Below are 23,711 nucleotides of genomic sequence, written 5' to 3'. Positions count from 1 at the left end.
GCTTTCTCTGATCTTAACATCATGAGGAACCTGTACTTTTAACAGGCAGCCTTCTAATGAAGCCTTTACCACACATTGGGAACTACTGATCTAATACCAACTTAATTAATTGTTCCCCTTTGTATTATCATGTAGGTACCATTTTAGAGCTTATGATCAGTTGATATGACTTCACACTTGCCAAGAATCAATGTTCCATTTAAGTAACCCTAATTTAAAATCAGGCTTTTTTCATATCATGGAAGTGAACACAAAAGGTGTATGTAAACATTTGGACTTTAAAAGAATTTGGTAGAAAACTACTATATTTGAAATACCCCCTTACAAAGTTAGAATTTGAAAAGGATTTGGAATAGGTTGTTAAAGTGGTTAACAAATTTATGGGGTGAGAAGCTATTGTGGACCTAAAGGAACAATATTGGAAGAGAAATACAGAATATATAGAAAATAAAACGAAAGTTTCTTTTAAGTAAATTTTTCAAGGAAAAAAAGTCTTACCGTGTTATGAAAAACACTTTTCTTTAACCTACTCCTGCCTCCACAAAGGGATGGTGTTTCTATATGTTCTTTCTTCATATTTATTTATAAATAAAAAAATATTTATCTTCTACTTACACTGATATCACTTGAGTTTTATTCAGTGGAAGTCAGTTCTATTAATTGGACTTTTATTCAGTGGTAGTCTTTAAGCAGCCACATTGATATTGTGTCAGATGTTTAATTCATATAATTCATTTAGCTTACCAATCACCAAGAAGATGCCTTTTTAAGAAACATATTGAAGGATATTGGTAGGTCTTGATTTATACTTATTTAACAACTAAACTCTCCTTTGACTAATGTTGTTTTCATCTACAAACTAGTCTAAAATAGCCAGTTAGGAGGGAAATAGATAGTAAATAGTGAAGAACATCAAATATACATTTCAACTGCCCAATTTACTTAGTGTTGTCTCTGACCTTACTACTGAAAATTATCTGCACAAGTGCCTTAGACTGTTGTACCAAATAATTACTGGCAGGATAATGGCTACTCTTAGGAAGATGTGGTTACTGAAAGTGGAGGCTTTTAGGAAAATTAGTAAAGTCTCTTTATCTGGAAATTGGTTACACAGGTGTGCTCAGTTTGAGAAAGTTCATCAAGCTGTACTCTTACGATACCTGCACTTTTCTGAATTTATATTATACCTCAATATTAGTAGACTGTGGCACCATTAGGTTTAGGGAAAATGAAGGACTGGATGTGTTCAGAATTCTTATGTATTCCAATTGCTTTCTCTTTTTTTTTCCTTTCATTTATAAATATCTGAGTTTCTGTTCATTAAGCATTTGTTGCCAGCAATGAACAAGACAAGCCAGCAATGAACAAGACAAGACTCAATTTCTGCCATGTGGAGCTTAAAACTTGGACTTACAATAAAATATTAACTCTGGGCACAGCTTACAAGGCATTTGATGATATTCACTCTTATCTATCTTTCCAGCTTTCTGCTCTCTTCACCTGCAGTTCTTTTTCCATTTTTGTCGTGCTTTTTCATTCCATAGTCTCCTTCTGTGGTGTGCTCTGCCTAGAATGTACTCTTGCCTTTCACTACCTGTTGAATTCCTTCCTATCTCAAACTTTACCTTTTCTGTAAGCCTCCTTTACTTCTTGATAGATTTAAGCACTTATTCCTTTATGTTCACGTTATATCCTGTTCTAATTTCCATTTTAGCATTTTTTAGCTATAAGCATTTTCTTAAACTGATATTTTAAGGTTAGGTACTTCAAATCCTAGAACCCCAGGGAAGTGCCTGACATATAATTAGAAATAGTAACCATTAGTTGAGAAATTACTATGCCTGCACTTAATATACATAAACTTACTTATTTCTCAACAATAATGGAGGTAACTATTATAATATCATCTCCATTTTCCAGGCAAGGAAACTAAGTCTAAAAGAGGTCACATAATTTGCCCAGTGTCTCACACAGATGGATAAATGTTGCAGCAAGGATTTAAATCTTTGACCCTTTGATTTCAAAATGCATACTCTTAATCTATAAGTCATTCCACATTAGTAAATAATTGTTGAAAGAATGAATGATACCTAATATAGAAAGTATTTTGAGAGTTTTATATATCCGGAATACAGATATCTAAAATAGAATTTTGCTGATTAGTAATTAATTAGCATGGTTTGTGATTAGGATGGTATTTTAAAATCATGGTCCCATATCTGTTTGAAGCTGGTAAGGAAGTATGGAAGTACTGAACTTCTATCTCTGATCAAGAAGAAACCTTAAGCTCATTTGCGTTTTAGATATTTTACTTATATGTATAAATATTAATAAATACATATATGTATACATACCTGAATATATACTGTCATATACATATACTGTGGGAAATATAAAAAGTAATAGTTCTTACTCTTTAGGAACACATAGTACAGCTAAGTTAAGCCCTAACAGAAATGAAATTAAAGAGCAATTAATTGTTAAGTTGTTTTAAGTAAGGGAGAAATTACCATATGGTAGAAAGAAGTAGAGTCTTTAATGGAATAGATGGGATTGAAGGACAAACAGAATTTGAATTTAATAGGGTAGAGAGGGGAAAATCCCTCATTCTAAATCTAGAAGATAATAAAATAAATGATGTATTTTTATTATTAAATGCAGTTGTATCACCTGGCATACCATGAAAGGTAATCTTGACCCTAAGTAACAAGTGTAAGACTTGACTGCCTTTATGTTTAGAAATATGTTAACTGTAGTATTGGTTCGTATTCATTCTATTAGAGTTTATGTTTTTAAAAGTTAATTATGGATTTCATGATAATAACCATATTTGGTTGGACATTCAGGTGATATAAAATGAAAGAAAGTTTATCATGGCAATTCTAAGTTGACCCCAAAAATGAAAAAATGAAAGAGTTCTTACTCTTTACTCTTTTCTTCCTGAAACAGCAAACTCATTATTACATTGGGTAAGAAACAAAAAAGAAAGAATGAATCTTCAGATGAAGTATCTGATAATGAGCAGGTGCCACAGCATACATTCAAAGATGAGGACTCTCAAGTGAGTATTAAAAGTTTTTTTGAGAAATGAAGCACTGTTAGAATTGTTTAGGTAGTGTAATATTGCCTTATGGATACCTATACTCTAGTTTAGTATTAAAAATGCATTTTATTTTATGGTAGAATTTATTTGACAGCATTATTATAATATGCTCCCAATAGTATTACCATAGAATGTTAGACTCAAGAGGAAACTTATTTATCTTCTCCAGACTCCTCATTTTTCTGATAATGAAACTGAAGCCCAGAGAGGTTAAGTAATAATCCAAAGTCCCTGATGGCATTTTTGCTTTTAGCATGGAGAAGTATCTCGTGATATTATCCTGCACTTGTAGAGTGCTTTTGAGTAAACTTAATGATGGAAAGACTAACTTTTTAAATCACATACAAATGATAAAGCAAATGAATTGAATCATTCTTAGAGAAAATTCCTTTGATTATGTTGAAAAGGTAACTGATTATATTAAAAATCCCCTAATGTAGATATAAATACTGTACATCTTGCCTTTTTTTTTTTTTTCTTTTTGCATAGTCAGATTTTCAAACTAACCCTGTGAAGTTAGGAAAAAATATATAGTGAAGGTCATAGTAAATCAGGCCACCCTCTGCTCTTTAATAATTAAAATACTACTGTAGGCAGTAGGGGTGGTGGCAGTTGTTGAATTATGGGGCCAGAAAGCCCCTGAATGGCCTTTCTTCTTCCTTATGCAGCTTCTTATCCAATGGGAGAGTAGTGGCTCAAGGCTCCTGGGCTGCTGCAAGAGTTGAGGTAAGGGCAGTGACTGAAGCTCCTATTATATGGCCTGGCTTTTTCTTCATATGTTATCCTTAATTTAGGCAAACTTATATTTGATTTATTCAACATGAGAAAATTTTAGTTTAATTTTTACTAGAATAATGCTGGCCATTTTTTTCATTATGTAATTACAAAACAATGAAATAATAGAATAGGTTAACATGTCACGTTTTTCCCATGCTTTTCACTATAGTATTCGATTGCTTTGACAGGTGTGTTGCTTTAACACACACACGATGGAGAAGGAAATAAATATTTTCTAGTTATCAATTATAAAGTTATATTTAATATATTTAAATTCATCATTATATAAATGGTGGAGAGATCCAAGTAGTTTTCAACCACCATGATGGATTCTCAAGACTTGAAGGCTTGAAAGCTAGTTAAGTTTAGGGTTTGGAGTCAGGTGTATATAAATATGAAGATGATACTAAATTTTGTTGCCTTTACTCTTAATAGAGATTATTTCAGTAGTAAAACTATATTTAGAGACGTAAATTTAATGAAAATATTCTTGCAGCAGATTCTGTTAGGATCATTATAGGAAACTAGCTATATGCTATCATAATGAAATATTGATTAGCCATTTAAAAGCATAAGGTTTTTGACCACTTACGTAAAGGGATGAAGACTTTAAGATGTAGGAAGAAAAATCTAGAAGTGCCTCGTCACTATTTTAAATTGTTCTTTCAACAACATTAAAGAGAAAGAAAATGAGCCAGAAAGGCACATTAGTGAAAATGTGAACATCAAATTAGTTTTTTGTATCTTTAAACTAGTAGAGATGCTGCATGACAGAGAGTGACACCTTCTTTGACTTTCTGTAATGTCTGACTATATACCCTAGTGGAATATAATTTATGGTGAAATCAAATGCAGTCTTATAATTCATAGACTTTTTTTCGAAGTGCTGGGTCAGGAGATTGAACCTGGGACCTCCTATGTATGTAGGGAGCCAGTGTTCAGCACAACCACTGAGCCATATCAGCGACACTGGGTTCATTTTTTTCATTTGTTTTGCTTTTTGTTTGATTTTAGGAGGCACCCACCCGGAACCAAACCTGGGACCTCCCATGTGGGAAGCAGGTGCTCAACTGCTTAAGCCATATCAGTTCTCAATAGACTTTTAAATTAATCTGTTAGACTGATAAAATCTTTAAGTGGCCCTCATTTTATCCTGTGAAGAATTAGTGAGCATGTCATTTTGTGATTTCAGAGGATTCCTTCTGCTACTGGTGTATATTGACTAAAGACTAAAAAGTGAGGAATTTCAGAGTATTAAGTGATCAGGAAGGAAACCATAATGGTGAAAATACCTAACAAAATCTTCTAAAAATGCACTGAATTATTTCCAAACTTCATTATTTAGAGGGATCATCTCTAGTGAATATAATATTAATAATACATGTTGTTGGTAGAATAATAAAAATCACAGTTGCTTATTTTTTTCACAATTGGTTATTAATTTAAACTATTCTTGAACATTAAGACCTACGTAATGCCTATCTATAGTGGAATTCTAAACATTCTTGTGGCCTAGTGTTAATTTAGAAATTCATGTAAATGTTTTCTGGGGTACAATAAATATTTCATATCATTTCCTAAGGATGTGGGGATATTGGGTTTCTGGGAGTTTTTTTTTTTTTTTTTTAAAGTTTTTAGATGGTACTGGGGATTGAACCAAGGACCTCATACCTGGGAAGCGGGTGCTCAGACCACTGAACTACACCAGTTTCTCTCTGGGAGTCCTTTTATTATAACTTTTGTACTACCTCCTTCCTTTCTCCCATGTTAATAAGTGTTACTTTAGATTTAGAAAGTTGTCGGCATCTGTCTTCTTGGCCATGAGATGGGGATCTTTTGAATTAACAGTCTAAATAAAGGATGGGATTGTCTGTTAAATATGGCTGAACTAACTAGCCATATAAGTGTCTTTCTCTCAATATTTCACTTGTCCCAAGAGAAAGTGATGTTAAAAGTCACAGCAACTTCATCGATTGCAAATAAGTATGTCCCAACACTATTGCAGTGACTTGGGCATTTTTATACTAGCTTTGGAAGTAAATGAAAGACTTGTTCTACAGAAACATTGGCAGAAGCCAAAAGGAGAGCACAAGGATTATTTTACTGGTTCCATTTTTGGGGACTGGGGAGGATTGCTAATGATACAGAGGAGAATGGAGTTGGAAAAGGAAAAAGGGATAGATTTATCAAATACTGAGCAATGGAACAAGACTGAGATGCCTCCACTCGAGAGTTTAGGGAAGGGCAAAAAAAGCAAACCTGGGACTGTTGAGATTTTTTGGAAGCAACCTGAGAACTTGTTTCAATAGTGGGAACACCAAAAGATATGTAAATCTGTGTTTTTTTAAAAATTCTCTGTGAAACACAAAACTTCTGAAACAAATATTAGATATGTAGGGAGGTAAGTAAAGCAATGTGTATTTGATACCTGACTTAAAATTACTTACATTATTTAAAACAATGTTGCTACATGTAATACTTTTTTAAAAGTTTCTTTCTGTTTTATGATAGTGATGTTCTTTATTTTAATAAAAACTAGTAAAGTTAGTAAAATACTGTTTCCTCCTTCATTCAGATTTAACTCTTTGTAGATTTAATACTTTATTATTTTGTGTATCTCTTTTTAAACATCTTGTATACTTTTTTTTTTGTTTGTTTTAAGCCATTTCATGTTTTGTGGCAAATGTTATTTATTCATCTAGGTTTATACCTCTAATTATTTACCCAGTATTCATCAAATGCACCTTTAGGTTTTGGGCCCAAAACTATGAAAGAGTAATAGTTTAAAATATATGTTGTCCAAGATGTGAAACAGTTAAATAAAAGATAACTTTTTATTCTTTTTAACAATAGTTCGTAAGGAAAAGTAATAAAGGTTACTAATAAAAGTACATCATGCCCAAGCTGTGAAATATTCAATACAACAGACCTTTTTAATCTTAATGATTTCTAAAGAAAAGCAGTAAAGGTATTACTAACCTTTGTTTTTTAAAATTTGGAAAGGTTATAAGCTTGTGGCAAAAGTCAAATTAAAATCTTCCTTTAATTAAAAGAAAAATAAGAAAAGGTGAATGTTGAATATAGTTTCCAAAATTTAATATGCACAGTTGCCAGCTTTAGGGTTGATTATTTTTAAAAAAACCTTCCTTCAAAATTAATCCTGTAAATCTCATCCTTATGGTTATTTACAGAAAAGAAGATCAAATCGACAAATTAAAAGGAAAAAATACGCAGAAGATACAGAAGGGAAACAATCTGAAGAAGAAGTTAAAGGTTCTGTGAAATTAAAAAAGAATTCTGCTTCTTTGCCTGGTGAACAGCCCTTACAGTTATTTGTGGTAAGACGTATTTGAGATTGTGACTATAAAACATTTTAAACTATAACAAATTCTTTAATTCTCATATCATCTTATCTCTTAAAACCTGCTCCAATTTCTTCTCCTGGATTCCATATTGTAGGTAAAAGAACCATTAATCATTTAAATCAGAATCCTAGGAATTCATCTTCTCTTTTTCCTTTATTTCTACATCTAATTTGTTACCACTTTTTCGACCTCCTAAATATTATATTCCTGAAAAACTTCCAACCTCTCTTTCCTTTTTGCAGAATATTTGTAAATTACAAGTCTGATCACATTACTTATCTACTGAAAACTCCAATAGTTTCTTGTCTTACAAAAATAATCATGCCTTTGTAGCACAGTGTATAAAGAAAGGCCTTTGTTGTTGTTTTTTTAAAGATTTATTTTTTATTCTTTTCTCTCCCCTCCCTCTCTCCCCCCAGTTGTTTGCTCTCTGTGTCCATTCGCTTTGTGTTGTTCTGTGACCGCTTCTATCCTTATTAGCGGCACTGGGAATCTGTGTTTCCCCTTGTTGTATCATCTTGTTGTGTCAGCTTTCTGTGTGTGCAGCGCCATTCTTGGGCAGGCTGCACTTTCTTTCGCACTGGGCAGCTCTCGTTCCGGGGCACACTCCTTTCGCGTGGGGCTCCCCTATGCGGGGGATACCCCTGTGTGGCAGGGCACTCCTTGTGCACATCAGCAGTGCACATGGGCCGGCTCCACATCGGTCAAGGAGGCCCAGGGTTTGAACGGTGGACCTCCCATGTGGTAGGCAGACGCTCTATCCATTGGGCCAAGTCCTCTTCCCAGAAAGCCCTTTGATATCTGGTTTTTCTGGCTTCATCTCCTGACACTCCTCTACAAACACTCAGTCCTCTGACCTTACAAAAACAGTTGCCACAATTCCTTGTATTGCTACCTCTGTGCCTTTGCATTTTCTTCATTCTATAATTCTTGTAATCCCCCTTCTGCATTGTGAACCAATAGTTATCTGCTACTTCATAGCTGAGACTTTGGGTAAGTACTTCTCTTCTCCATTCCTCAATTTCCAGATCTTTAAAATCAAGATGATAATACTATCTGTCCTACAGTGTTATAAGGATTAAGTTACTTCATATATGTAAAGTGCTTAGAATAATGCCTTGCACATAAAAAGTACAATGGGCTTATTATTATTCTTACCTAGATGATGGCAAGAATAATAACAATATTGTGTTTCATCCATTTTTTTTATTTCTAACATTCAACATAATGCTGGGCAAATTTGTTATATGAATGTCTATTGCATTTTATTATATTCATAAACATACTAAGAGAGAACTAAAGCAATTTTTATTTCATGTTCCAAAATGGTGTTTTTTGTTTTTGTTTTTTTTCCTGTCTCAGGAGAATCCCAGTGAAGAAGATGCTGCAATCGTAGACAAAATACTAGCTTCTAGAACTGTAAAAAAGGAAGTAAGTAATGGTACATTCATTATATTTTACAATTATATTCCATTGCCCTTTTTTTAAGAGTCATAATTACTGATTTTATTTTCTTAGATGTCACCTGGAATGATGATTGATACAGAAGAATTTTTTGTAAAATATAAGAATTAGTAAGTATATGAATTAGAAAACAAATACTAGAAAGACGTTGATTTAACTATAAAGTACCCATAATAAATATTTTTAAAATTTGATTTTCCTGTTATCTGATTAAAAATAACTATTATATATTAATACCTTATTAATATTTTATAAGAGCTTAAAATGAAGTCAAAAACTTCTCAAAGTCTTTAATTTTTAAAATTGAATGATTTTTTCCAGAAAACCTCAAAATTCAGGAATCTTTTAATAACATCTACTTTTACAAATAAGTGGCATTATTTTTCATTATTATGTATCATTGAAATTTTCAGGTTTTTTTGGTAAATATTTAATACCATTTCTGATCATTAGATTATTGCATCAGCTATAAACCATGTAATGATTTTACTTTAAATATTAAAATTTTAATCTTGGACGTAGGACAGGATATAGGAGTTGCTAAATGTTTAGGGGAAATATTTTATTCTTTTTAAATAAATTTTTCAACTTTTCTCAGTTTAGTTGGATTAAAGAAAGTGCTTTAAATAAAATTATATTGGTTTCGAAAAAAGTTTTCTGATCATGACAATAATTATAATGAAGAAATATATAAAGTCATGTCTTGCTTTTTACTGTTATGATTCAGTTTGCCATTCTTTTCTACATAGCAAATTGCAGACCTTTATACTATAATCTCTTAAGGATATAGTAATTATAATGGTTTTATTTTATAAATTATTTGGGTGTCTATTGGCATTAAATAAAATGGTGAACTACCTAATTGTAAAGTTGAAGATAACATTTTGTATTGGGTGCTGTTGATTAAATCTTTTAAAAGAACCCAAAGCTTTTTCTGTATCATTCTAATATATTGTTTCATAAAAATTTTAGCTCCTATCTTCACTGTGAGTGGGCCACAGAGCAACAGCTTCTGAAAGATAAAAGGATCCAGCAGAAGATCAAACGATTCAAATTGAGACAAGCACAGAGAGCACATTTTTTTGCCGATGTAAGAAGAAAAGAATGAGACTATTTTGTGTTGTACTTTGAACACACGTTTATCCAAATTTTAAGTAGTCATTTTCTTTTTTTTTTTTTTTAAGATTTATTTATTTATTTATTTAATTCCCTCCGTCCCCCGGTTGTCTGTTCTCTTTGTCTATTTGCTGCATCTTGTTTCTTTGTCCACTTCTGTTGTTGTCAGTGGCACGGGAAGTGTGGACGGCGCCATTCCTGGGCAGGCTGCACTTTCTTTTGCGCTGGGCGGCTCTCCTTACGGGGAGCACTCCTTGTGCGTGGGGCTTCCCTACGTGGGGGACACCCCTGCGTGGCGCGGCACTCCTTGCACGCATCAGCACTGCCCATGGGCCAGCTGCACACGGGTCAAGGAGGCCCAGGGTTTGAACCGCGGACCTCCCATGTGATAGACAGACGCCCTAACCACTGGGCCAAGTCCGTTTCCATCATTTTCATTCTTAGGCTTGTAATTTGATACTAAAATACAAATGCTATCTACATAAAATATTTTTTCTCTCCCAAATTTTGCTTGGAAATCAATAACTGAAACAGAAATAATGATAATTCAGAATGGTATGTAGATCCTGTATTTTTAAGTTAGCATGCATTTCAATACTTATAGTTGATTGTGGATGTTAATATCACAAAGAATTTATCAGCAAAGTTACTTAAGTAGAGAATGTGATAGTGTAGCAATAAAGGGAAAATAAGGTTTTTTAGTACATGAAATAAATTTTATATTTTCTATACTAATCTTGTATATGTGAACAGAACAGCATTGGAAAATCCATTTACATCTCTAGGCCTTACTCAGTGATTTAACAGCCTTTATAGCTCTGAAAGATTTTTTTTTAACTTTTTATTTTGAAAATTTTAAAAAGCTCTTTATTTTGAACAGAAAAGTTTCAAAAACTAGCATGAAAGGTTCCAATTTTCCCAGATTCCCAAGTTAGTAACATTTTACCAGATTTGCTTTATCATTCTCATTCATTCTCTCCTCTCTCTTTCTTTCACACTCACACACTTTTTTTCCTGAACCATTTGACAGTAAGTTGCAAATACATCAGTATTTATTTCCTAAAAACAAAGACATACTCTTAAACAATTATAGTAGAATTAATATCAGTGTAGTACTATTCTCTAGTCTACAGACCTTAAGAATATTTGTTTTACAGAATATTCCTCATTTTGGGATTGTTGTTTTCTAATGATTAGATTCAGGTTATGCATTTTTGAAAAATAGAACACCATAGAAATTATTCTGTGTCCTTCTCAATTAATTTTATGAAGAGGTACAAGATACCTATTTGCCCAGTTACTGGTGATGTAACTTTGATCACTACACAAAATCTGTCATATTTTTCCACCATAAATTTAATATTATTTCCTTGCAATTATTAAATGCAGCTCCTTCTACCTCCTTCAAAATTTCTTACCTCTTCACTCTGATATATAGAAGTTTCTAATTAACTGAAGATTTTAAAAGCAGCTGACTAATAACTTAATTTCCATGAAGACTAATTTTTCTCACCTTGAACCAGGTACAAAATAAGAGTTAAGCAGATTTTCTTTGGAAACATTCCATTTATTGGAAATTTAATTGAAACCAAATTTATCTTTGTCCTATAAATGAAGAGCTGGTAAATTTGTCTTTATTTCACTGTTACCTTTCCATAGTTTGTCAGATATCAATTAAGTTATTTTTAAATTTTAGATGGAAGAAGAACCATTTAACCCAGACTATGTTGAAGTAGACAGAGTTTTAGAAGTCTCTTTTTGTGAAGATAAGGATACTGGAGAGGTAAATATTTGGTAAAAATATTCTTTAAGTAAAAAAAAAAAACTAAAAATTTCCTAAAGTGAAACTTCATACTTTTGAAAACTTAATGATCTGAAAAATGTTTCACTAGTTTTTATTGACAGTTTAGTTTTTTATTGAAACTATTTCTAAATATTCTCACCATTCTCTGTTTCAAAATGATAAAATGAAAAAAAATTTTTTTACAGCCTATTATTTACTACTTAGTAAAGTGGTGCTCATTGCCATATGAAGATAGTACTTGGGAACTAAAAGAAGATGTAGATCTTGCAAAAATAGAAGAGTTTGAACAATTGCAAGCGTCAAGGCCTGACACAAGACATTTGGTAAGAACATGTCTTAGACAGCTTAATAAAATCTTTGCACTTTTTTTGTCCAGTGGGTTTAATGTTCTTTGAATTTTTAATTTAATTCTTAGTATTTAATTAATACTGTATCCTTTTAAAATTGCTGTGTACTGTCACATCTGTAAGACAAATTAGTATAATTCCTTGCTCAGAGAGTATGTACCTTTAATATTTGGTAAGTATTTACTTCCAAATAGCCCTCCAGGAAAGTTGGTCTGGTTAACACTTCTACTTCAACTCTGAATTTAATTTTCCCACTGCTCTTTCTCTCAGGTCATTTATATAAAATATTATAATAATAATATCAATTCCAGTTCTAATCTTCAATTAGAGAAAAATCTATGTCCTATTCCTTGGCATCTGTAAACCAGTTATTTCTCCATAATTATTTAGTACATCTAATTCCATAGTAACACTATTTTTAGAAGAATCTTTTGTGTAGAATATTATTAAAGCCTTCATAAATTAGATAGAGTGATGTCTTACTACATGCATATATTTCCCGCTCCCTCCAGAAAAAAAACTTGAGTAAGTTCTTTTTATTCTTCTAGTACAGATACCATAGCCATACTAAGGCTATGGAAAATTGTGATATTGCTAATATTACTTTCATTTCTTTAAAACATAGGATTGTTGTCATGTGAATCCAGTGATCGCAGCCAACCAAGAGAAATTCTCATCGAGGAGACATGTTATGACTTAATCAAATATTTTTGCCTGTCCTCTTTCAAATATAATGTGGGCATAGAATTTCTTTCTTCACTAAAGAGGGAGTTTATATATGAAAAGACAGGAGCAGATCATGATTAGCACCAGAGAGAGGAAGGCTGCCATGAGAATTGTGGAGATGTGAAGTAAGGAGAAGGAAATCAATTAAATGTCATGGAATAGATCATATTATTTTTGTAATCATTATTATTTCCTGGTCTTATTTTCTGTTCTTTTTCTTCCAGTAATATCTAGAGGCTCTTACAAAAACCACAGCAACTCATCCCAATTCCTTTTTACTTTTTATATTTTTCCTTGAATCAGGAAATTAGTTCAGAGAAGCGTCACCTAGTTCAGCAAGGAGTGGGCCAAAGTATGTTATAAAAGGGAAAAATTTTCTTTTTGAGGTGTGAATTATTCTTAGTGGTAAATCGGTCTGTAGCCTCAAGCTATTTTTTTAGGTCAGTGGTTCTCAATCAGAGGTGCACATCAGAATCATTTATTGAGCCTTTCAAAACATAGAGATACCTGGTTCCTGTTCACTGCTGAAGAATCAGAATCTCTGAGAGTGGAACCCAAACCCAGGAATGTGCATTTCTAAAAGGTGATTTTGATGCACATGCCTGGGAAAAACCACTGGCATCAATATATAATATAGTCCTTTTTAAAGAAGACTCAGCTTAGAGCATTAAACCCCCTAATAATGTTAAATTGATTGGACAATGCTGCCAGCCTGTCATTTGTTAAATAAGAAAATATTTTAACATATTTTGGACATTCAGGAAATCAAATTTCTCTCTATCCAAAATTAATGAAATGTGATTAGATTGCTGGAATGAAAAGACACTGAATATGATTTAACATGGAATTTATGATAAGCAATAAATCAAAGAAATATGTTAATTATTTTAAAGTTCATTTGCTACCATTTAAGAAATATTTTCTTTATTAAATCCCAGTTATATTAAGTAACAGCATTGCTTTAATGCCAGTTCTTTTTTAATAAATTCAAATGATAGCCTATTTTCTTTTTCATCCTCAATTGCCATACATTTACCCTGATCATCCTGATAATTTTAGAAGTGTACTTTTGTTGATTAGTAACAGTGTAATATTAATTTTAAAGCAGAATACAGTAGGAAGTATTTGCTTCTTACTCAAAAACTTTTTTTCCTACGGAGATTAGAGCCTATTAACTTGAATCTAGGAAAATGTTATTTCTTTACCAGTCTCCATGAAGATTATATCCTAACTGTCCAGAATGAATTCATGACAGAACTTTTTGTTGCTGAGGAAGAAAAATTAGATTAAATGACGATAGCAATACATAAGGTTCGAGTACTTCAGGATGAATCAAGAAAAATATTTGACCACAAGATGGCAGTGACACACAACAAGGCTTATATGAGTGACATTTGGACAGGTTTGCATGAGAGGGGAAGTCCCTCTTAGTGGGGTACTTGCAAAGGCAGTGGTGCAAGACCATTACTAGAAGGGGAGCAGGGCAAAGAACTTACTGGGAAACTTCCGTGTTTTGGTGGTAACACTCAGTATCATAGGATGGTGTCTCTGGATCAGACAGCTTCTAAGGGCAGAAGCAGTTTGGAGTCTTTTATATCCCCAGGGTTTGTCCTGTCCCATGGCTAGTAGTTCCGTGAGATATGCAAAATAAGCAGTGTCTATATGACTAAAACCAGGCTTATTTTTGCTACATTTAAAATAGCTGAGTCATAAGAATTTGAGTTTGGCGCAAGTGTACTTTTGCCCTACTAGTCGTAGACTACTGTGAAGAAGTAAATGACATAGGGGCCAACACACAGGAGCCATTTTTGGCCCATTTATGTAATAATATGTAAATTAATAAGTAAATTTTTTACATATAATGTGTGTTTCTAGGTTTCTTTTAAAAGAAACAGTACCATGAACATTAAAAGTATTTTAGAGATGTTTGGTAGATTTAAAATATGTGAAAGAACATCTGATATACATCATTCATTCATTTTATAAATAACATTATTGAGGTTGACGTTATGTACAATAAACAGCACATATTTATTTAAAGTACACAATTTGATAGGTTTTAACATGTGAAACCATCACCACAATCAAGATAGTGAGCATATCCATTATTTCCCAAAGTTTTTTCATGCTGTTTTAAAACCCCCTTCTCCCTCCATAATTGTTCCTTCTGCTCTCTCCCGTCCCCTCTACTTCCCATCCCCAGACAACTACTGTTCTTAATGTCACTATCGATTCATTTCCATGATTTTAATTTGCATTTCACTAATGAGTAATGATATTGAGCATTTTTTCACATGTTTATTTGCCATTAGTATATATTCGATAAAGTGTTCGAGTATTTTGCCCATTTTTATGGCTTATTTTCGTATTATTGAATTTTGGCAATGTTTACATACCCTCAGTATAAGTCCTATATTTGCAAATATCTTTTCCCAGTTTGTGGCTTGTCTATTCATGATCTTAACAATGTCTTTCAAAGATCAAAGTTTCCCAATTTTGATGAAGTCCAGTTTGTTTATCTTTTCTTTATGGATCATGCCCTTGGTGATGTACCCAAGGTACTGATTTTTTTCCTGTAATTTTTCTAGAAATCTTGTAGCTTTAGCTTACTTTTAGCTTTGTCATCCATTTTAAGTTAATTTTTACATATAGTGCAATGTATAGATGAAAGTTCATTGTGCTTAGCTGTTCTTGGAATATTTGGTCCAAAAAACTATCTTCAACTTTGTAAAAAATCAATTGGTTATGTACATGTGGGTCTATTTCTGAACTCTATTCTGTTCAACTGATCTGTTTTTCTATCTTTATGTTAATTCTACACACTATTGGTTACAGAAACTTTTGTAACAAGTCTTGATAATCAGTTAGTGTAAGTCCTCCCACATTATTTTTCAAAATTATTTTGTCTATTTGTATTTCCATATGATTTTAGAATCAGCTTGTCAGTTTCTACAAAAACCTTGCTGGGATTTGGATGGAATTATGTTGAATATATTGTTTAATTTGAAAAGAATTAATATCTTAACGTTGTGGAGTCTTTCAATCCATGAATGTGATTTTTTTTTCTCCATTTATTTAGGTTTTCTCTAATTGATCTCAGTAGTGTTTTGAAGTTTGAAATATGTCTTGCATATCTTTTATCAGATTTATTCCTAAATGTTCCATATTTTGAATGCTATTGTAAATCAATATAATTTTTTTAAAAATTTTATTTATGATTATTGCTAGAATATGAAATGTAGTTGACTTTGTATAATAATTTTGTATCCTGCAACCTTGCCAAAACCATTTACTGGTTCTAATAGTTTTTTGTGGATTCTATAGGATTTTCTACTATGAATGAAGATGGTTTAATTTCTTCCTTTCCTATCATGATGACTTTTATTTCTTTTTTGCAATGGCTAAATCCTGTGGTACAATGTTGAATAGAATTGGTGACAGTGGTTATCCTTGCCTTATTCCTGATCTTAGGGGGAAAACATTTAGTCTTACTATTAGGCTTGATGTTAGCTGTGGGTTTTTGGTATATGCTCTTTATCAGGTTGAAGATGTTCCCTTCAGTTCATGACTTAATAAGAGTTTTTATCAGGAATGGATGTTAGATTTTTCATGTCTTTTTTTGCATATATTGATGCATCATATTGTCTTTCTTTTTTAATCTGTTGATAATTATTGATTAATTTTCAGAATTTAAAGCAGCCTTCCATTCCTGAGAAAAACCCTAATACATGATCTGATATAGTAACCTTTTTATGTTATTAGATTCCATTTACTAAAATTTTAAGAATTTTTACATCTTACGTTCATGAGAGATATTTGTATATAGTTTACTCTTTAAGCAATGTCTTTGCCTGATTTTGGTGTTGGGATAATGTTGACCTCAGAATGAACTGGGGTTTTCTGGAGAAGTTTGTGTAGAATTAATATGGTCCTTAATGTTTGGTAAAATTCATCATAACACTATACAATGTTATGCTTCTAGGATTATTTGAAATGCAATGCTTTTTACAATGATTAAAGTCTATGGGAGACTTGAGATGTATGAGAAAAATATCATACACATCATTCTTTGTTTTTCCACATAGGATCGTCCTCCCTCTAATATTTGGAAAAAAATAGATCAATCCAGGGACTATAAAAATGGCAACCAACTCAGGGAATATCAACTGGAAGGGCTCAACTGGCTCTTGTTCAATTGGTATAATAGGTATGTAGAATATCTTAACAGAAAAAAATTAGGGTATATTATTATCTTTTTTGTGTATGCTGAAATGCATTAGGTAAATTGGGTACTGCTGTTTCTATATTGCTACTGTCATGGAGACTTTGTTATTTAACGTGATGTTACCTTAGGAAAAACAAATAATTTACAATTTAGGATTTTGACTGCAATTACTTCCTTTAAATGTATATCATGTTGATTAACAATTTTTTTTTTTTAAAGATTTATTTATTTATTTAATTTCCCCCCCTCCCCTGGTTGTCTGTTCTTGGTGTCTATTTGCTGCACTTCTGTTGTCGTCAGCGGCACGGGAAGTGTGGGTGGCGCCATTCCTGGGCAGGCTGCTTCTTCCTTTCACGCTGGGCGGCTCTCCTCACGGGCGCACTCCCTGCGCGTGGGGCTCCCCCACGCGGGGGACACCACTGCGTGGCACGGCACTCCCTGCGCGCATCAGCGCTGCGCATGGCCAGCTCCACACGGGTCAAGGAGGCCCGGGGCCCGAACCGCGGACCTCCCATATGTTAGACGGACGCCCCAACCACCGGGCCAAAGTCCGTTTCCCTCATGTTGATTAACAATTAAATTGTAAATACCTTTCTTAGACTAGGAAAATGTCTGCAATGTTGCAGAAAGTTTTTTACAGAATACTTTATATTATTGTCTGCTGATAATTAGATCTAGTTGGTGAGTTGTCAGCAAGTTATACCTGTAAGAATCAGATAGCTCTTGATTATTTAGTGTATGGTTTCAAATAAGTAGACTACCAATAATTGATAAGGAATAGAATACAAAATATGAAATCATAGTATTGAGTTACCCCATTCTTGTTAATTATCCTTTCCAAGTTATTTAAAATGCTTTGTGGAACATTAGCTCATGTCCCTTATTAAGAGGAAGAGACAATTGCAAAAGAGATTTAAGAAAACTGGAACTATGATTGAAAAAGAAGTATAGTAGTATATACAGAAGAACTAATGAAGGCATGATTATTTGTAATAATAGCAAAATTTGAAATCACCTTCATTCACCTTCTCACATGATTCTTCTGAGTTGTTATACTTCGTAATGATGAATCACAAGAATCTGTCAGAGGAAGTTAATAAACCTGTTACTCCCAGGCAATGTTACCCTGGTTTAAATTTTCTAAATATGAATCATCTTTTTTCCCAAGGCAATCAACCAGGCATTAACTAGGTAAAATAGTTAACAAAATACTTTCTTTTACTTGTTCTCACTCATAAGTACTCCTCTCCATTTCCCACATTGTTTTTTTTTTTTTTAACTTTCACCTGTTGTTTTTTTATTTAGGATTTATCCTCCCCCCTCCAACCCCCCCCCCCCCATTTTTGTACTTGCTGTCTGCTTTCTATGCCCATTTGCTGTGTGTTCTCTTTAGACAGCACCAGGAACCAATCATGTAACCTTCCTGAGGGGGAGAGATGCACCTAATCTCTTGCAGCACCTTAGCTTCCTGGTCTCCTGCATCTCTTATTGTTTCTCCTCTATGTCTCTTTTTTGTTGCATCATCTTACTGCGCCAGCACTGGGTGGGTCAGCACTCCATATGGGCCACCTTGCTGCACAGGCCAGCTCACTGCTTGGGCCAGCTTGCCTTCACCAGGAGGCCCCAGGAATCAAACCCTGAACCTCTCATATGGTAGATGGGAGTCCCATCACTTGAGCCACATCCACTTCCCAACTTTCACCACTTTCTACAAGCCCACTATCCCATCTCTATCCTTTCTCTCTCTGCATATGACTCTTTCAGAGGCAACCCAGGGTCAGTAGGAGAGCTCATTCAACATCTTGCAGCTTCTTTCTTACCCTCACACCCAAGCCTACAAATGTATCCAAACCCATTCTTACCTCTACCTTAATGTATCCAAAGGTCCTTCCCCAGGACCTAGATTAATGCTGCCTCCTCAGCTCTTGATACGGCATCTCATCCAGTCTTAGAACTTCACTTCATTCAGTTATCATCTGTTCTTTTTTTTTTTTTTTAAGATATATTCTTTCCTTTATCTTCTTTTTTTTATTTATTTTTTATTTATTTCTCACCCCTGCGTGGCAGGACACCCCTTGCGCACATCAGCACTGCACATGGACCAGCTCCACACAGGTCAAGAAGGCCTGGGGTTTGAACCGCAGACCTCCCATGTGGTAGGCGGACACCCTATCCATTGGGTCAAGTCATCCGCTCTTATATCTTACATTATCCCTGAAGACTAGTGCCATCCCTTCAGTACATGAACAAGTTGGGTTTAACCTATCTTTAAAATGAAAAAGGAAACCCTTCCCATGGCTCTGCTTTTCCTTCTAGCTACCATAAGCCCTTTTTATAGCTTCCTAGCCAAATTTCTAGCAATAGTAAATTGTACTAGCTCTCCCATTTCCTCACCTCCAGACATTTTTTCAACTTAGCGGAGTCTGGATTTTAATCCTAATACTTCTCTGAAACTCTTAATTTTCTTATTCTTGGGATATTTTTCTGCCGTTCTGGTCTCTTTCTACTGCGCTAAATACTAATTGCTACTCTTTCCTTTAAACTTTTCCCCCTACATTCATCCCCACCATCTTCACAAGTTGGTTCTCTTCTAGCTTTCCCATTCTATGACCATTTCTTTCAGCAGTGTTTGCTGGTTCCTCTTCCTCTGCCTGCTCTTTAGATGTTCTTTTTTCTTGCCCAGACTTCTGTCTTTAGCATTTTTCTCATAGTGTATATTTTTTCTCCCTAAGCCATCTACCAGAAACACACAGATAAACCCCAGGCCCTCAATGCCAGTAATATAATGTTCCCTCTAACTAAAGCTTTTCCTTGAGCTCCAAGCCCATGTTACCATTTGCCTATTGCTCCCTCAATGTCTGTCTTAAAGCCTCTTACCCTTCAGTAGCTCAACTCTTGAAACTCAACAGATCCAAAATTAACATTATCATTTCTTTTCTCCATGCCAAACTTGTTCTTCCTCTATATTTTCTGTCTCACTTAATAATACCACAATTCACTAAGTCACCCGAACTGGAAATCTGGGTGTCATCCTACACCCTGTACAACTACTTGGTCACTAGGTCCAATTTGTTCTAACTCATAATTAACCCAGCAATCTTTTCTCTCCTGTTAGTACCCCCTCCCATAGTCCAAGCCCTAACTCACTCTTTTCCCTGCTCTATTGCAGCTCTTTCCCAGTTAGTGTCCCAACTTACAGTTACCTTTCTCTGATACCCACAACATTTCCAGAGTAAATTCTTTTTTCTTTTTTTAAAAAGAGCACCAGTTTTAGTAGGCACATGGGTTAGGGTAGTGCACAAAATGTCTTATTTATTTATCCCCCCCACCATTGTTTTGCGCTCAGTGTTTGCTTTCTGTGTGTCCATTCTCTGTGTATTCTTTTGTATCTGCTTCTTTTCTCTTTAGGCAGCACCAGCAACCTATTCTGGGACTGTCCAGAGTGGGAGAAAGGTACCAAGTCTCTTGCACCACCTCAGCTCCCTTGTCTGCTTCATCTCTTATTGTCTCTCTTCTGTGTCTTTTTTTGTTGCATCATCTTGATGCACCATCTTTCCTCACGGGCCATTACTCCATGCAGGGCAGCACTCCTGCATGGGCCAGCACTCTGCTTGGGCCAGCTCACCATGCAGGCCAACTTGCCTTCACCAGGAGGCCCTTGGAATCAAACCCTGGACCTCCTATATGGTAGATTGGAGCCCCATCGTTTGAACCACATCTGCTTCCCCAGAGTAGATTTTAAAATACAAATCTGATATCATCAGATTTCTTTTAAAATACAGAATATCTAATAATCTCCTATAGATATGACCCCTGCTTATCTTAATAAACTAATCCCCCGTCACTCTTTCCTCAAAACAATATTAAGAAAACTTGTTAGTCTCCCAGGTGATCATGTTTTTTATACATCTGCCCCTTTGCTGTGCCCTCTGGCAAAATCCTACTCATTACTGATCTCTTTGAAACCTTCTCTCATTCCCTCTAACCAGAGTTTAGCACTTACTCTTCTGAGCTTCCATAGTAAACTTAATACTGAGTTTCCTAACTGGCCACTTATCATAATCATCTTTGGAGATTGTTTAAAAATTATAACTGCTCTGATCCCATTCTGTAGAATTTTTAGGGGAGTTACCTGAGTATCTGTATATTTTTCAAGTTTTCGCAGCCTTTTCTAATGCACAGCCAAGGTTGAAAACCAATGCTTTATGCTTCTATGATAGCACATTATGTGACTATTTATTTATTTGCATGTCTGCTTCTCTAATAGATATGAGTCCCTGGAATGCAGAGAACATGTTCTATATCTTTTATATCCCATCTTCTCATATTGACCCTGAGACATAGAAGATATTTAATAACTGCTTCCTGAAAGAACAATATATTTAGCTTGCCTTGCTCTTGCCATTTGACTCTTTTAAAAAAACACAAGCATTCAATCAGTGATATCTTTATTTTAAAGCTACAAAAATCTATAGTTTCCCCTTTGCGGGATTATAATAAAATTTCAATCTTGAGCCTACTCTGCATTTCAGCAACTTTTACATTTTTATAAATGCAAGTATTTTTATTTGCTCTTAAGATTATATATACAGTAAAACCCAATGTATGCATGATAATATATTTTTTTCAGACGAAACTGCATTTTAGCAGATGAAATGGGTCTTGGCAAAACCATTCAATCAATTACATTCCTCTACGAAATCCTTCTGACTGGTATACGAGGACCTTTCCTGATTATTGCTCCACTTTCTACCATTGCTAACTGGGAGAGAGAATTTCGTACATGGACTGATATTAATGTTGTGGTTTATCATGGGAGCCTGATTAGTAGGCAGATGATACAGCAATATGAGATGTACTTCAGGGACTCACAGGTACGTGATTGATAAATTTTGTTTCGTCTCATAACTACCTTGAAAGGTCAGGTTTGAAATATACAAGCCTTATGTACCAAATAACTTACAACTATAGGATAGACTTTAATTGCCTTCTTAAATCTTAGATGAGTTGTTTATTCATCTTATTTTACAATTATTTTAGTAGTTTATGAGAATTGTCAAAAGTAGTCAGTTTCATTCTCTAAATAACCATATAGAAGTGTGCTGCTTTATATAAATGAACAAATTTTATTCTATTTCTTAAATTTTTCAACTAGAATGATTTTTTAATAATGGTATTTAAATATACATTAAGCTTATTTTTAGAAAAATAACCATCTCTTTCATTTTCCTCTGTTTTTAAAATTTACACAAATCTTCAGTGAAGGACAAAATTTTAAATGCCTGTTGAGGTGAGATCATAGGTTCTTTTTTGTGTTCCATGGATTTTGAGTTGAGACATTTTTAAAAACTGGGTTTGTTTGTCCGGATACAAACATAACTTAGTATCTTGAGTTATGGGAAACACATTGGATTTGTTACTTCAATAGCTGAATAAAAGTAATGGTTTCCTCTCTGTCTTAACAGCATATTTTCCATTTTGCTTTGGCCACTTAACTTTAGGAAGGGTTTTTCTGTTTTCCTCCTAAACACACAGATTATGAAATTAAAGAGACAACAACCTAAGAGAATTTTTTAGCAGAAAGTTAAGGCTAGAGAACATGAAATACCATTTTGCAGTCTTGATTGGGACCAATTCTTTTTAGGTAAAAATCTTTTAAGTACAAAACAATATCAATAAAAACACAGTTCCCGCAAAATTGTACTTACAATTCAGAATGCTTTATCACCTGTCACCCTACCTCAATAGCACCTTAATATTTCATTTTTCTTTCCTTAATTCTTTGTTGTATATAAAGATCATATAACCTCTGGTCAGGTTATCTGATGTGATAGGAGGTCAAAGTATGGTAATGTGCATAGCCTTCTACTTTTGCTTCTCAACTTTAACTTCTGTTCTGCCTATTTTAAACAAAAAATAGATTAATTTTTTATTTCTAATAACTTGTTTTTACCTCCTATTTCCATGGTTGAAACTGTAACATTTTTATGAAATTGAGCATGTAAATAGTCCTTTAACTATTCCTCATTTCCACTGAAAACTGTCACCTTTGCACCTTTGAAATCTATGGCACTTATTTATTAATTTTTGTTGTTGTTATATGTCATATAACATTTTCTTTCTCTCTCTCTCTCTCTCTCTATTTTTTTTTAAATGTTACATTCAAAAAATATATGAGGTCCCCACATACTCCCCCACTCCCCTCACCCCACTCCTCCCAAATCACCAACCTCTTTCATCATCATGGAACATTCATTGCATTTGGTAAAATATATTTTGGAGCCTGCTGCACCATATGGTTAATGGTTTATGTTGTAGTTTACACTGTCCCCCAGTCCACCCAGTGGGCCATGGCAGGACATACATTGTCCAGTATATGTCCCTGCAGTACCACCCAGGACAACTCCAAGTTCTGAAAATGTATGGCATTTATTTAGGTTAGAGTCTAACTTCCTTCCATAATGCTTTAATGTATATATTTTAATATATTTTTAATTGAAGCATATCATTCATACATGAACATGAATAAACAATATGCATAAATAATTTTCATTGTTGTGGAAGTGCTTTGTTATTTTTCAAAAATTTTTTTAATTTTTTTATTACATTCAGAAAATATGAGGTCCCCATATACCCCCCACCCCCTATTATTTTTAGACATACATTTGTACAGTTTTAAAGCTCTGTGGTATCATAAAAATGATTTAGTTCAACCTCATTTTTACAGGTGACACAACTAAAATCTTGAGAGTTGAAGAGCTTTTTAATAATTTATTTTATTTTA

At 33.8% G+C, this 23,711-nt stretch overlaps 1 protein-coding gene across 15 annotated transcripts in view; it reads left to right on the top strand.

Annotated features, from left to right (window-relative positions):
* The window catches only part of CHD9 (chromodomain helicase DNA binding protein 9), a 330,078-nt gene that overhangs the window by 197,408 nt on the left and 108,959 nt on the right, over positions 1-23,711 (top strand). For all 15 annotated transcript variants that reach the window (XM_058280018.2, XM_058280021.2, XM_012523904.3 and 12 more), the window contains 9 exons: positions 2,950-3,061; positions 7,072-7,218; positions 8,608-8,676; positions 8,764-8,819; positions 9,682-9,799; positions 11,522-11,608; positions 11,815-11,952; positions 16,788-16,909; positions 21,558-21,801. In XM_058280018.2, the coding sequence (XP_058136001.1) occupies positions 2,950-3,061; positions 7,072-7,218; positions 8,608-8,676; positions 8,764-8,819; positions 9,682-9,799; positions 11,522-11,608; positions 11,815-11,952; positions 16,788-16,909; positions 21,558-21,801 (1,093 nt within the window). The remainder of the gene's footprint in view (positions 1-2,949; positions 3,062-7,071; positions 7,219-8,607; positions 8,677-8,763; positions 8,820-9,681; positions 9,800-11,521; positions 11,609-11,814; positions 11,953-16,787; positions 16,910-21,557; positions 21,802-23,711) is intronic.

This window comes from Dasypus novemcinctus, chromosome 18 (genome assembly GCF_030445035.2).
Source record: "Dasypus novemcinctus isolate mDasNov1 chromosome 18, mDasNov1.1.hap2, whole genome shotgun sequence".
In the NCBI taxonomy this organism is placed as follows: domain Eukaryota; kingdom Metazoa; phylum Chordata; class Mammalia; order Cingulata; family Dasypodidae; genus Dasypus; species Dasypus novemcinctus.
The sequence above is the reverse complement of the archived record's forward strand: the minus strand, read 5'-3'. Positions and strand labels throughout refer to the sequence as shown.